This window comes from Crotalus tigris, unplaced genomic scaffold (genome assembly GCF_016545835.1).
Source record: "Crotalus tigris isolate CLP2741 ecotype Arizona unplaced genomic scaffold, ASM1654583v1 scf7180000017722.570129, whole genome shotgun sequence".
Taxonomy (NCBI): Eukaryota; Metazoa; Chordata; class Lepidosauria; order Squamata; family Viperidae; genus Crotalus; species Crotalus tigris.
In genome coordinates, this window is record NW_024096591.1 from 556,420 (window position 1) to 570,129 (window position 13,710).

General features: G+C 40.3%; 1 protein-coding gene across 1 annotated transcript; it reads right to left on the reverse strand.

Annotated features, from left to right (window-relative positions):
• Positions 1–790: 790 nt before the first annotated feature.
• On the reverse strand, positions 791–10,615 carry LOC120306160 (biglycan-like; the record flags this gene model as incomplete). The annotated part of the gene is made up of 5 exons (XM_039338863.1): positions 791–1,250; positions 5,899–5,992; positions 6,965–7,075; positions 9,663–9,876; positions 10,460–10,615. Coding segments are annotated over 5 exons (1,020 nt in total), but the record flags the coding sequence as incomplete, so codon positions are not given.
• Between the last annotated feature and the right edge of the window lie 3,095 nt (positions 10,616–13,710).

A 13,710-nucleotide genomic window follows, 5' to 3' on the forward strand; every position in this document is an offset into this window, starting at 1 on the left:
ATATTGTTTTTATGCACCACAGAGAATTTGCAAAATCAGTTTGCTGGGTTCTGGGTTCATAGTTCTGGACTTGCAGTGCAACAGAGCCAGATTCACTATGGAAAGGGACATGAAAGACAGTTTGGAACCAAAAAGGCAATATATGGATTGGTAAAGGATGGCAATGTCTTGTTCCATTTGAATGTTTTCTATAGGTATTTCAAAACAGAATCAAGAAGACAGAGTTCTAGATATCTATGGGTCATGTCATCCCAATCAATTTTCTAAGGTTGCTCATTGTTGAAGTTTGAAGTATGATCTCCTAGATTCCATGTCCTTCCTGAAACCTAGATCATAGGGTCATAGAATCATAGGGCTGGAAGGGACCTGGGAAGTCTTCTCATCCAACCCCACACCCAAGGCAGGAGTCCTTATTCCATCCCGAACAAACGGTTGTCTAATCTTTTCCTGAAAATTTCCAGTGATGGAGTATCCACAACTTCAGGAGGCAAGCCATTCCATTGACTAATTGTTCTTACTGTCAGGAAACTTCTCCTTAGTTCCAGGCGGGATCTTCCTCTAAAGATCTTCCATCCATTGCTTCTTGTCCTGCCCTCATGTGCTTTGGAGAATAAATTAACCCCCTCTTCCCTGTGACAGCAGTTCAAGTATTAAAAGATGGCCATCATGTCACCCGTAAGCCTTCCCTTCATTAGGCTAAACATACTTAGTTCCCTGAACTGTTCATCACATAGTCTAGCTTTTAGACCCCTTATCGTGTTTATTACTCTTCTATCTGACTCTTTCTAGGATCTCAGCATCTTTTTTATATGATGGTGACCAGAAACAGACACAGTATTCCAAGCGTGGCCTTACTAGTACTATAAAGAGTGGTACTATCACTTCTCATTATCTTGACGTTAGCCTTGTGTTGTTGCAGCCTAGGATTGCATTGGCTCTTTTGGCAGTTGCAGCACACTGCTGGCTCATGGTTAAGCAGAGTACGTAGACCCTTCTCACAAAAACTACTGCTGAGCCAGGTATTGTTTATTTCATACCTGTGGATTTGGTTTTTCCTGTCTAAATGCAGGACCTTACTTTTCTCACCACAGAACTGCATCTTATTGGTTACCTGCAGAAACTTGAGATCAGGCAATCCTGGGGGGACTCTTGAGAGCTTGTTGTTATCCAAGTGCAACTCACGTAGGATAGGCAGGAAAGCAAGACTGCCATTCTCAATCATGCGAATATTGTTGTGTCCGAGGCCCAATCTATGAGGAGAGAAAGGGGATATAAAGTTAAGTGGAGATTTAGTGTGATGCCAACTTGTGTACTTTACAATGCAGAAGAAGATCAGCCCTCACTTCCTTGCATTCACTTTGCCAATGAGGTGTTTTTCCTTGTTCCCCCCACCACTCTGCCCCAAAATTCTTTCTCAAATTACTGGAAGTCTAAAACTGCAGAGGTGGGGACAAGCCATGAAATGGAAGAGTAAAGATTTTTCTTACTTTTCCTTCCTTCAGCTATGGAATCTTTGTTGCAGTTGCCCTGTTTTGATTACAAAATTTTAGATGGAATTCCGATGATGGGAAGATTACAAATAGTAATCACATGACCCAGGACAGTGCAATTGTTAAAAAACATGTCAGTTGACAAACATCCGAATTTTGATCACATGAGCAGGGGGATGCTGCAACAGTAGTAGGCGTGAAAACTAGTTGTAAGTCACTTTTTTTTCAGTGCCATTGTAACTTTGAATGGTCACTAAACGAATGGTTGTAAGTCCGGGACTACCTGTACAGCACTCTTACTTTTCCCCTAATAAAGTTTTGGAGAAGGGAGAGCTAGAAGACAGACCCAAAATCACTTAAGTAGTTTCTCTAACTGAGTTACAGAATTGAAACTAGTTGCCCTAGTCTAGCATCTCCACCATCCTGGCTCCTACTGGTTATGTGTGAATTCAGTTTCCATCTAATAAACAGCATAAAGTTTGTGGACAGGAGCAAGTCCCAAGTCCTTCGATAAAGTCCACCCTTTCGACTCTGTGAGCCAAGGGAAAGTAACATTTGAAGACCAGATTTCTTTTGGTCCTGGTTGCTTTTTTGCAGCTTACCCATCAAAGATGTGTCTGTCTGTATTACAGATTGCACATCAAAGCTCAGGCAATATAGTTAAATATTATAGATGACAGATGAAGATGGTGATGAATGAGAAAACAAAGACCAATCAGTCTGTGCATTTGTGTACAGATATTTCAATTTCCAAATGAAGCAGGAAACAAATGTATGATTACGCTGCCATCTTCTGTCTGATTCTCTCCAGTCAGCTACCTCATTCCTTCATGCAGCAAGCAGATGTCTGGGTGTGCCACACCAACTGCAGCTATGGATTGGATAAGTGGACCAATAAGGAAAAGGTGAGAAGGAGACGCAGAAGGATTTCGGCTGCTGTTTGGTGTAAGATATAAAAGTTCACATTTCTAGAGTCTGGATAGCGATGCTATTTGGAGCCTATTTAAGCAGAAGCGAACGCAACAGAAGCTTCCTTTTTACTGTACCACAGTGTTTTTTCTGGCTAGGGAATGCAGGCTGGGTTTTCTGGGAGTTGAAGTCCACACATCTTAAAGTTGCTGAGTTGAAAAATAGTGCTGTACCACCACCTCAGAATACACATGGGGTTTACAAGAGTTGCGTGTCTGAAAGCTGTGCTCCAGAGGTATTAATGCTCTGTGTGCAATTTTGTGTGAAATAAGGCCAGCGTTAAGATAAGTGACTTTTCTGGCTGGAAAAACTGCCAGACTTTCTGAGTATGGCTTCAACTTGAATGTCTTCATCCAAAATATTGACAAACATTAGGAGCTGGTCCCCAAGGAGGAACACAAATGCAACGTGGAAAGCAGAGGATAAAATCATGTCCCTGAGCAGTTGTCTTAACTGTACCTCATCAAAGGCTAGGATGCCCCATGCAGTAAAGCATGTGGGCCTCCAATGGGCACTGAGTTTGATCTTATGGGGCAGTAACAACTTTGGGTAGTAATTCAATATGCAGAGCAACCCAAAGGGAAAAATGAAAATCCTTTTTCTAGCACTGCAGTCAAGCTGCTATTAACATTTTTTTAAAACTCAGAAAATTCTTTCTTCTCCTGTCATTGCATCCAAATCAGCCCAAAATCAATGCATAAAAATCAAAAGTGGAGGGATTCAATCCTGAATCAAGGACCTTAATCTTTTGGGCTTTGTCTGATTTTTATACAATAGAAATGATGAAAAGAATGGCCTCTTGAGAGGCAGGGAAAGCAAATTCTTAGAAAAGACTTTCCTGATCAAGTTTGTCTCTTCAGATCAAAATGCTTAAAGGAAAGGAATTAGAACACCCGTTAAAAAGTTGCTAACAAATATAGCTCTTTCCCCCTCTAGTGGCTGAAATAGATATTGAACTTAAAACGGTGAGATCATATTTAGGCCTAGTTTAAATAGGTGTGAAGCTTATATAATAAAATAATAAAAACTCCACCTCCTATTTTTTTCATCTTTCTCAGATGAAGCACTGACTTTATTGTATCTATGTTATATTATTTAGAACAACATTAGTTCTCCAAATATAAATTTATGAATTGGAGGATAGGCTAAAATTCGCCTCACTGGACAACTTAATGACTATTTCTAAGAGTGATTCTACTTCAGTTATTAAGTCATTTCCTTTATCAGATTAACAGAAAACAATTGAAAAATTTAGAAAACTGAATTTTTACCAGTTGATTTTCCAGGCCTGTCTTCTCAATCTGACTAGAAACTGTTTTAATTCTTTGAAATTATACTCTATAATAAAATATGGTGAAAAACAAATATTTTATCATTCTCTGACTTGAGGTTGCATGTTCAATTTGTTTATCACATTCACACAGCCACCATCTTTGTTCATTGATTGTTTTAGATGTGATATAGAGACCACTCAATAACTTAAAATGGCTTGGTGATGGCTGTTTTAAGTCATCCATGACAGGGGAGAAAGGAAAGAAACCAGCTGGCACAATTGCACATGGTCACACTTAATTATACACCATATTGAGCATGCTGTGCTGTAGTAGGCTCCACATTTGCATATTTCTACCTCCCATTTCATGCTTGGAATACCTTCTGCTAGTCTGAACCATGGAAGATTACTTATGATGACCTCATACAGTTGCAGTTCTTCTCTAGCTTGGAGGAGCAAGGTCATGAGCAGCATCCTGACTAATCACTGAGCACGGTTGAAAATGCTTTCACCTACAGCCTGTGGGAAGGGGGGGGGGGAACGGCAGTTGAAGTTTCTCAGGAGCTTGTTGCTAGGGAGACCACAGCTGAGCTGGGTGGATATTTTAAACCCCCAGACATTTTAACATTTTAGCCAGTTAAAGATTCTGAAGGAGTGCTTTTGTGGCAAAAAAAAAAAAAAAAAAGGAAAAAGGAAAACGAGAGGGAGGCAGTCCAGATCTCCCTGACACTAGTAGGAGATGACTGATGTTACAGGTGTAGGTTTAGAAACAGAGAACTGGAATGAATCAATATCTAGTTCTGCCTACCCAGGTAGTTAGTGGGGGCTCTCCTTCATTTTAACAGAATGCCTCTCCTCTCCTCTCCTCTCTCTTCCCCTTCTTATCCTTTCTTATTTGGTGAAACATTTTAAAGAAATGCACCTCTTAAATGCTGAAGCAGAATTGGTGGCCCAACTGTAGGGATTGCAAGTCAGGAACAAGGGAGTAAATGGTTGTTTGTATCTTTTGGGCACCAGCTGGTGAAAAGCTCTATTTTTGTGTTTTGAATACTGTACATTTGTTTTCTCTTTGCACTTCCTGTTTGCTTCTTATAGATAATCTGGGCTTTAAACACATGCTTCTTGAAAATCTATAACCCTCCGTTTTAGCTATAATTTGTAGTATGTTTTAATTAGGAGGATGGAAGTTGACTTTGGGCCCATATTTGGCACCTGGGCAGATTGTCCCCAGCATGAGGGGGGGGGCATCTAGGCAGAAACCTCCAAGATAGGATCACTCTGTCAGCTACCAAGTTATGGAAGAGATGGAACAACTTTGCTATATGTGCACAAAAATTAAAACTCAGTGGATCTCCTCCCTTGGTCCTTCTAACTCCATATACTGTATGGCATTTGGTTTTGTGAACAACAAGAAGTGATTCCCTGCAAAGACCTTGGAATTACAAGGCCAGAGGAAAAGGAAATGAGGAAAGAAGGTTCAAGGCCAGAGACAAAGTATTATTGTTACATCATGCTAAAAAGTGAACCATAATTGCATCTCTAGGGAAACTAAAACTTGTATCAAAAGTATCGTGAGGATGACCAGTAAAAAAGGAACATTCCTTCCATGTTTAAAAAATAACTCTTACTATATATTCACTCTGAACATTTCCTATTTTCTAAACACATTTTTGCCAGCTTGATAAAACACAATTTGCTTCCTACTATTGTATTCCCCCCCCCCTTTTTTTTTTTCCTGTGCAACTAACTTTGAAGCAAGGAACTGCTTTGGCTTCCTTGTTTAGAATGGGCAATGAGAAATTGTGGACAGACTTGAAGTAGGATAATTTCCTTTTTTTAAAAATACTCAAGCTTATTTTCATTTCTCATCTTTATGTTGCAAAGTCTGAAATCAACTGCCTTGTACCTCAGTCATACCCTAATTTGTAGTTCTCCAGATGTTGCGACTCATAAAAACTGCAGATAGTATAGCCCAGGAATGCTGGCTCAGGAATTCTGGGAGTTGAAGTCCACGAGTCATAAAAGAGCCAGGATTGCCTACCTCTGGTATAGCCAATGGTGAGAGAGGTTGCTCTGTAACATCTGGAGATTAGTGACCTTCCTATTTTGCCCCAGATTTCATCTGCACAATCCTGGCAAGTTCTTCAAGAATGACTCTCCTATTACCTGTAGATTTTGGAGTAGCGGATCAAATCCTCTAATTCAATTGCCTGGACCTTGTTGTGGTCCAGATGTAGCTCAGTTAAGGTTTCAGGGAGGTCTGGTTGGAGAAGAGTAGGAAAATATTAGTCTTTCTAAAATCCACAGCATTCCAGAGTGCTTCAAAACAGATAAAGCAACAATAAAAAGAGAGAAACTCTAATTACACAATGCACTAACAATGGTTAGCCAACTTTTATAGTTCCCTGGCTTAACTCAATGGCCTGAATTCATGTATAGCATTGAGTCATCATTAACCAAATACGCTTGTTTTGTTGAATGAACCCTGCCGTTAATGTTTTGAACTGAGAATGATGCTGCAAACAAAATAAAATGGGATATACAATAGCAGTAATGCGTTCTGAAATGCTCTGAGGCCACAACATTTGTACTGGTTTACAGAAAAGGAGAAATTTTCCTCAACAGGAGAAGAATTCCATTTCTATTTAGCATATATGAAAAAGTTCTGCTCCCAATGGAAAGCAACAGAAAAGATGGGACTTCTTGTAAAACTTCATCAGGACAATGGCTACTATGCCATTCACTGTGTCACCTCCACTACTTATGATGGCTCATCAATACCTCATAGTCGAGTTGTATATGATTTCCAGGAAATTGCAGGTTTTGTCTCTCAGTTGTCTAATACTAAATACTTCCCATCCTACTATATATAGTCTAACATTAAACTCTCCCCATCCCATATGATCTGAAATTAGGGAACTGAAAAGAAAAAAAAAGAATCCTTGCAGGAAAAAGAAAGATTTATTTTGGGAAGAAGAGACCAGAGTTCTAGGGGAAGAATAAGGGAAAATCTCTGTGTCTTATTTTTTAAAAATATGGTCTCCTTCCTGTGTCACTGCTGTGTCCCTGAATTCAGCTGATATCTCTCAGTATTCTTTGAAAAAAACAAAATAGTTCTGCACTACCTTTGGGATTAAAAGCTGAGAGAAGCCATAGCCCTGGGTTTTATTAAGAGGTAGATATGGAGAAGAAAGGTAGATATGGAGAAGAAAGAATATGGAGAAGTTATCACCTTTGGGTACACCAGTGAGCTTTGCTTCTGAGATCCTCAGGTAGTTCAGTTTTAGGCCATCAAAGGCACCAGGTTCAAATCCACTATTCTCCAGAGGATTCCCACCCATTTCTGCAAAAAGAAGTAGTTTCATATAAAACAACAGTGTTCAGCTTTATCAGATCCAGATTCACCCAAGCCCTCTTCTGCAACTTATGGCATATCTTTAAAAAAATTATATATGTGTCCTTCTCCTTCTCTCTCTAAGGTAGCCATGTACAGGAAGAATTAATGAAAAGGGCTACAAACGTGGTAAGAGAGATACTGCACATCGTGATCAGTCTTTAGGAGCCAAAAGTACAATCTGTTTCTATTTGATTATGGATTAGTAAGGCCCATCTCCTCCCACCCTCCTCCAACTCAGCTCCAAATTTCCCTTTCTTGAACCCATTTTTTTCTTCTTCTTGGAAGAAGCAAATTGTACTTGCTTGCCTGAAACACGCAGTTCCACCCTCAAAGCTTATGGGAAAGCAATTAAATGTTCATTAAATGCAACGGTGATGTTAACAGAATAAGATATGTATATATGATTCTACACTTTAAATCAATTTGAATCGTTTGCATTTTTAAACAAATTTATTGGTGGAGCAATTTGGGCATTTTTCTCCAAGTGGTCTTGCAGTTGTAATAAAGGCAGGGTCCGTATTTTCCCGAAAATGAGACCCAACTGGAAAATAAGCCTTAGTATGATTTTTCGGGATACTCATAATATAAGCCTCAACCCAAAAATAAGCCCCAGTTAAGATCGTCAGCCAGCCAGACACATCTAGTGCCGTATTTCCCTGGAAATAAGACCTAACCAGAAAATATGCCCTAATGCGTCTTTTGGAACAAAAGTTAATATAAGACCCAGTCTTATTTTCGGGGAAATATGGTAGTTCTGAAAAAGTTTATTGAATGAGAAGCGAAACGTTTTCAAGGGGAAAAAATCAAGAAAGTCCAGTTGCCTTTGGAAAAGCAACTTTGGGACAATCGTGACCTGGATGACTGATAATCTCCATAGACACAAGGGGAAAGGGAGAAATGTAGGAATTAAACCACTGGGATTGATAAGAATTGGTGTCTATTTTCCATCTTGTCAGAGGACAGTCAACTGTTTAAGGTGTCTTCATCCCAGTATATAAAGTTATTAAGCTAGCTGTGCTGTGTCAAATGCCTAACTAGCTTTGCCCGAGTTTGGGCCCTGGAGTCTGATGCTTGTGGAGAGTGTAGAGACCATGACTGTGTAAGTAATTCAACAGATTTGCGCTATAGGGGTAGACCATTCATCTGATATTATTCTAAGAATGTTCTCTATTGTTATAGCCTTGCTGGATTCATGCAATGCTGCAATGGTGCTCCGCTCTCCCAGGAAATGCTAAACGTGATTCACTTCCCTTCGTGATTCTTATTTGTTTTTTTAAAACCTGTAATTCAGCTGGAGTTACACCTGAAAGGGACATGGAAGAAGGGGTACACAAAGTAGTCTAGTGATGCCTAATAGATCCCTGAGGTCACACCTATCTCACACCTGCTGCCATGCTGAGTCTGACAGATGTTTTCCCTGCCTGTTGACAATGCTGAAGGGTTTGATCAATGTGTATATTTAGGGCATTATCATTTGGAGCAGACTTGGAGCCAATGCAATAGATACAGGATAGGGATTAGCAGAGGAGGTGGGAACAAACATTTACTGGGGATGTAGATGAGTAGATAACAAACTCAGTTACAGGGAAAGGCCCTAAAAATCTTGATGGAATTTTGAAAGAGACAATGGATATTGTTAATTATGGCATCGTATTTTGAATGAGTCAAATTTGGGGGAGGGGGGAAGAACTCCTCAGCTTAACATATTCTAAAATCTTAGAAGTTTTTCAAAGCTGATCCAGGCCTATGTAAGTCCTTTCAGGAGGCAGTAGAATAATTTTGTGAATGTATTTGACATTCTAAACTGAAAAGCTCAACTTTCCGTGGATTGTGCTTTAATCTATTCTCAAACATACTTAATGAACACAGTTAAGAAGAAAAGTATATGCAGATTCCCACAGTTCTTTTGCTCATGCTTTGTTCCTAAGTAAGTAAATAAACTGGAAACGAACACTTTCAAACTTCATCTGAAGCCAATATTTAGTTTATTCCTCCCAAATTGCTGGCTTGCAAAGGTAGAGTTCTTTGGAAAGGTGAAAAAAATGGATTTCTGAGCCCTCTATTCTTGATTTTTTTTATTTGCTCATAGGTTCACATGAACAATGGAAAAGGACCTCTATGCAAATGTAGCCAATTGACTCTGATTTGTTAATGTTCATTCTGTGCTTTTTCTCAACTGTATTGTGCATATCACTCTATGCATGCTATAAATTTATGCAAATGAAGATGATTATGAAAACGTATGCCAGGAAGGCAAATAAGGTCAGAATATAAATTGACTGTTAATGTATATTTGCATTTCCAAAACACTGGGTAACATTGGGAGCTGCAGTGGCCTTTTGGTCTAGTCTTGCTTGCTATTAACCATATTTTTTTTTAACGGACCAACCAACATGTCACACAATATTGGATGCAATTTTCTTCATTCTAGAGAACCATTCATTGGGGTCTGTGTCTATGTTTCTAAAGAAAAGGAGCAAATACAAGGCGGGCCTTTGGGAAAGAAAAGTGGGGAGAGGTGGTGATGCCTCACCAATGCAATTCATATTGTGGAGCCCATTGAAGACAGCTTTGGGGATCTTCTTGATTTTGTTCTCATGGATCCGGAGTTCCACCAAGGAGTTGGGCAGGTTAGGAGGAATCTCCACCAAGTTGTTCTTGGAGATGTAGAGTTTCTGCAGCTTAATCAGAGGGCTAAAAGCCTTTGGATGGATCTTGGAGATCTTATTGTTCACCAATACCAAAGCCTGTGGGTAGAGTCATAGAAAGAGATGACATGTGAGCAGCATTTAAGCATGTGCTGACATAGATGTAAGAAGGTGGAATCTATTATTATCCTGGCAACCCATTTTTGCAGCTAGAGAAATTTGCGAGGAAGTCCTGCAGAAAAATTAGGTATCAGATTCCCATTGGTACAAATAAGACATCTGCATACTTCCCAAGTCTGCTTGCAGATGGTAATCATATAAAGAAAGGAGCAATACTGTAGACAAGATAGATGCAATTATTTGCACTGGGAAAAAAACAATTTAAGGAATGGAGTGAGACTTGCAGAAATCTTTTAGCAGAGTATCATGATAAAGAATACAGCTAGTGGCTCAAGGTTTCCAGGAAACATAATCCCAGGTGTTTGAGAGAAGTGGAGGGTGCAAATAGTGAAGGCCATTCATGTTGAGATGTTCAGTGTTCCAGGATCCAGTCCTGGCAGAATAAATAGATTTTAGTGCTACACCTGAATGAAGCTACTGTATATTCAGAGTGAACCCAGCTAGGTTCTCCTGTCCTACTTATATCCATTAGAAGTGGGGAGGGGTCTTTGGCAGTACATACATAGAGGCGAAAGAGCCCTTTAAAGTCATCTTTGCGCAGCTCCGTAATGTGGTTGTTTTGCAGATCTAGTAATGTGGTGTCTGGCGAGATTTCCTTAGGCACTTGCTTGAGACCTGGAAAAAACAGACACAGGCAAGTCAGAAAAGTCAAGATTGGCTACACAGATAGATGAAGGGATATCCAGGGCAGATAGGCCTGGCCAGGCTGAAACAGGACCAGCTAGACAAGGCTGGAAAGCCAAAGTGGACGGGGCCCTGTACTGTGAATCCCAGAGAAGAGAATGAATTTAGCACCTGCTGAAATTAAGGCTCTGGAGCCCTCGCTTCTTTTGCACTTGGCTATTCAGCCCCACACATTAATCACAGCCCACATTAATAAGATTATCTACCCAAGCAAGGAGGAAAAATATTCAAATTCTTGTTTTACAATTTATCAGTGAATTTTAAAAACCTTGCAAGCCGTATAAATAAATTAGCAATAAGTATTCCACCCGCTTTTCCCGCTTCTCCCTTATCATGAAGCGTAATCAATGATGTGTGTGTGTGTGAGGTAGAGCATCATGAATGGCCAGGAGAACCAAAAAGGGGCAGCACTTGTGGTCCAGCATGCTTTCCAGTTTCTTTGCTCCCTTTGCTTGCAATTGTTTCTTGCTAACTCACAATGTATGACATAAAGCAACAGTGTTTGGGTTTTCCACACATCTGTCAGCCAGTGAGTTGAGACAGTCCAGCACAGCAACATCACTTTCACAACTTGATAGTTGCAAATGTCCACAAGAACGAGAGCATGAAGATTAGAAGCTCCACCTTTTAGAGTATCATACTGCCTTACAGTTAGCTCTGCATCAATATGCAAAGTACATACAATCCACCAAGTACTGTTGCTCAGTTGTACCTGGCTGAGGCTATTGTAAGCCACTGAACCATAGGAAATCATAAGCTGTCTTTGCAAGATTTGCTGTTTCCTTGAGAACAGTGATGGCCTGGCGACTTTCAAGAGTTGGGCTCCCCTGCATTGTCTTGAGAAGCTGCTTCATGCCATTTTACAGAGGAACTGTGTATTTAAGGATGGTATATAGCTCAAGGGCAGAGGGCGAATGCCTTGCATGCAGAAAACATCATGTTCCTGCCTTGCTCTCTGCAGCCAAAAATGGATTGCATGGAAGAAACTGATGGGAGGGAGGGGGCAGAGCTCCAATTGAGAGTTTGGAGGGACACTGCCACCACCAGCCAGAACTGGTGTAGATGAAACAGAAATGCCTTCAGCAACTTGATTGTCCTCTTTCTGTCTAGAACAGAACAAAAAAAATGTGCGTTGCTTTGGGAGCTATTTTGCTCAGAAAATGGGCCACTGGCAGAATGCCAGTTCTGGCTCTCCTGCAGTGCTCAACTGGTGAGAGCTCTGATCTCAGCATTTTGAGCAGGAACGAAGATGTTTGCATGGCCAGCATTGAAATATTTTGCAGCAGTTGGAGATGGGAAATGCATCCATGCAGAAGCATCCTCTGGCATATTCCCAACTCACATTATGATCCGGAACTCCACATCAGCTTTTCCATAACTGGCTGTACTTCCTCCTCCTCCTCCTCCTCCTCCCTCCCTCCCTCCCTCTCTCCCTCCCTCCCAAAAAATTCTTATGATCTGGACTGACAAGCTGTGCCTGGGTTCTGATTAAAACAAAAACATGTCAGCATTCCAAGGAATTCCTCTCTCTGCGTGGGTGGAACAATACGGCAGCTGAGTCACTTCTTCATTAGCTCAGTGAAATACAGTCCTGAGCCCTGGCACAACAGTCTTATTCTGATCTGATCACTGGATCACAATAAACCATGCTGTATAATGGGCTGCTACCGGTATTACAGTCACAATATCCTCATGTGGATTCGCTGTGACACTGCCCACATACTGCATTCATCTGTTTACCCTGTTTATAGTCACACAATGCTAAGTCACACTTGGTAAATCTGATGTGGCTCACACATGATTAATGTGCCAGAAGCAAGCTTTTATTCAAGGCTACAAGAGGGATGAGGGATAGACACTGCTTCTACACATGCCTGAAAAATATTCACAGAATTGTTGCTGCTGTGTTAAAAGTATGTGGTAGAGATGTTTTCTTTATCAACTGCATTGGAGATGCCTTGTCTGGAATGAACATTAAATTCTTGCAAAAACTGCATCTGTTGAATGTCTGCTTGTCTGTCTCTAATTTATTCTCTAAGTCTTAACTATTAATTTACAGTGATTAAGATGGCCTAACTCACAACTCCATGAAGAAATCCTGTTGCACAGCTCAGAATTATCAATAGTGAAGACTTGTATTTTATTTTACCTTGACCGCTTCAAACAAGGCCATTCATGGGCTGGCTCAATGAAGAATGAATAAACTACTGCAAGTGACTGTTTCAAAAAACCGGAAGCAAAATAGAGGTTTTAAAAAAAAAAAAAAATTACCTGCTCTGAAGCCTTTTGTGAGTTTCACAAATACACAGATAATCTGGCAATCAGAATTTCATTCCTAGGCACCCTTTTCTTCTTATACAAGAAGATAGAACTGTGTCAAAATAATGCATTCAGATATACAGCTGCGCATTACACACAAAAGTCATTGAAAAGTTAACATTAAAATAAAGATGTTCCCTCACATTTATTGTTTGAGAACCTTGTTTAAGTAATTTTCTTGGGTGATTCTGGCTGTATCTCAATCTAGGGACCGGGAAAAATTGCTTCACATTCTGAGTCTGGTGACTTGGCTATCCCTAATATGCCCCTCACACATCCTCCTCTGTAATTTGTATTAGATTATACAGGTAGTCCTTACTTAGTGACCATTCAAAGCTACGATAGACCTCCCCAGAGCTGCTTGCATCCCACTTCTGGAGTTCCAATGGCCACACACCCTGTGATCACGTGATAACATTTTGGGCACTTGCCAACTAGCTTGCATTTATGGCAGTTTGCAGCACCCACAGTCCCATTACTGCAATTTTTAGTGTTTTTTGCCTGTTTCTGGCACTTATGTCCAGTTTCTGGCAAAAAAAAACCAAAAAAACCGTGCCGCAGATTGAAGAAAATGGGTTCATTTAATCATCAAGGCATTTGCTTAACAACCCCTGCAAAAAGGTTGTAAATTCAGTCATGGTCACCTAGTGGTCCACTTAATGATTGCCTTAATGATACTCAACGTACATATGTAACTCCAGGCTCGATTTACGTTTGTACATCAAGGATTACCTGTAGATGCTTTGGAAT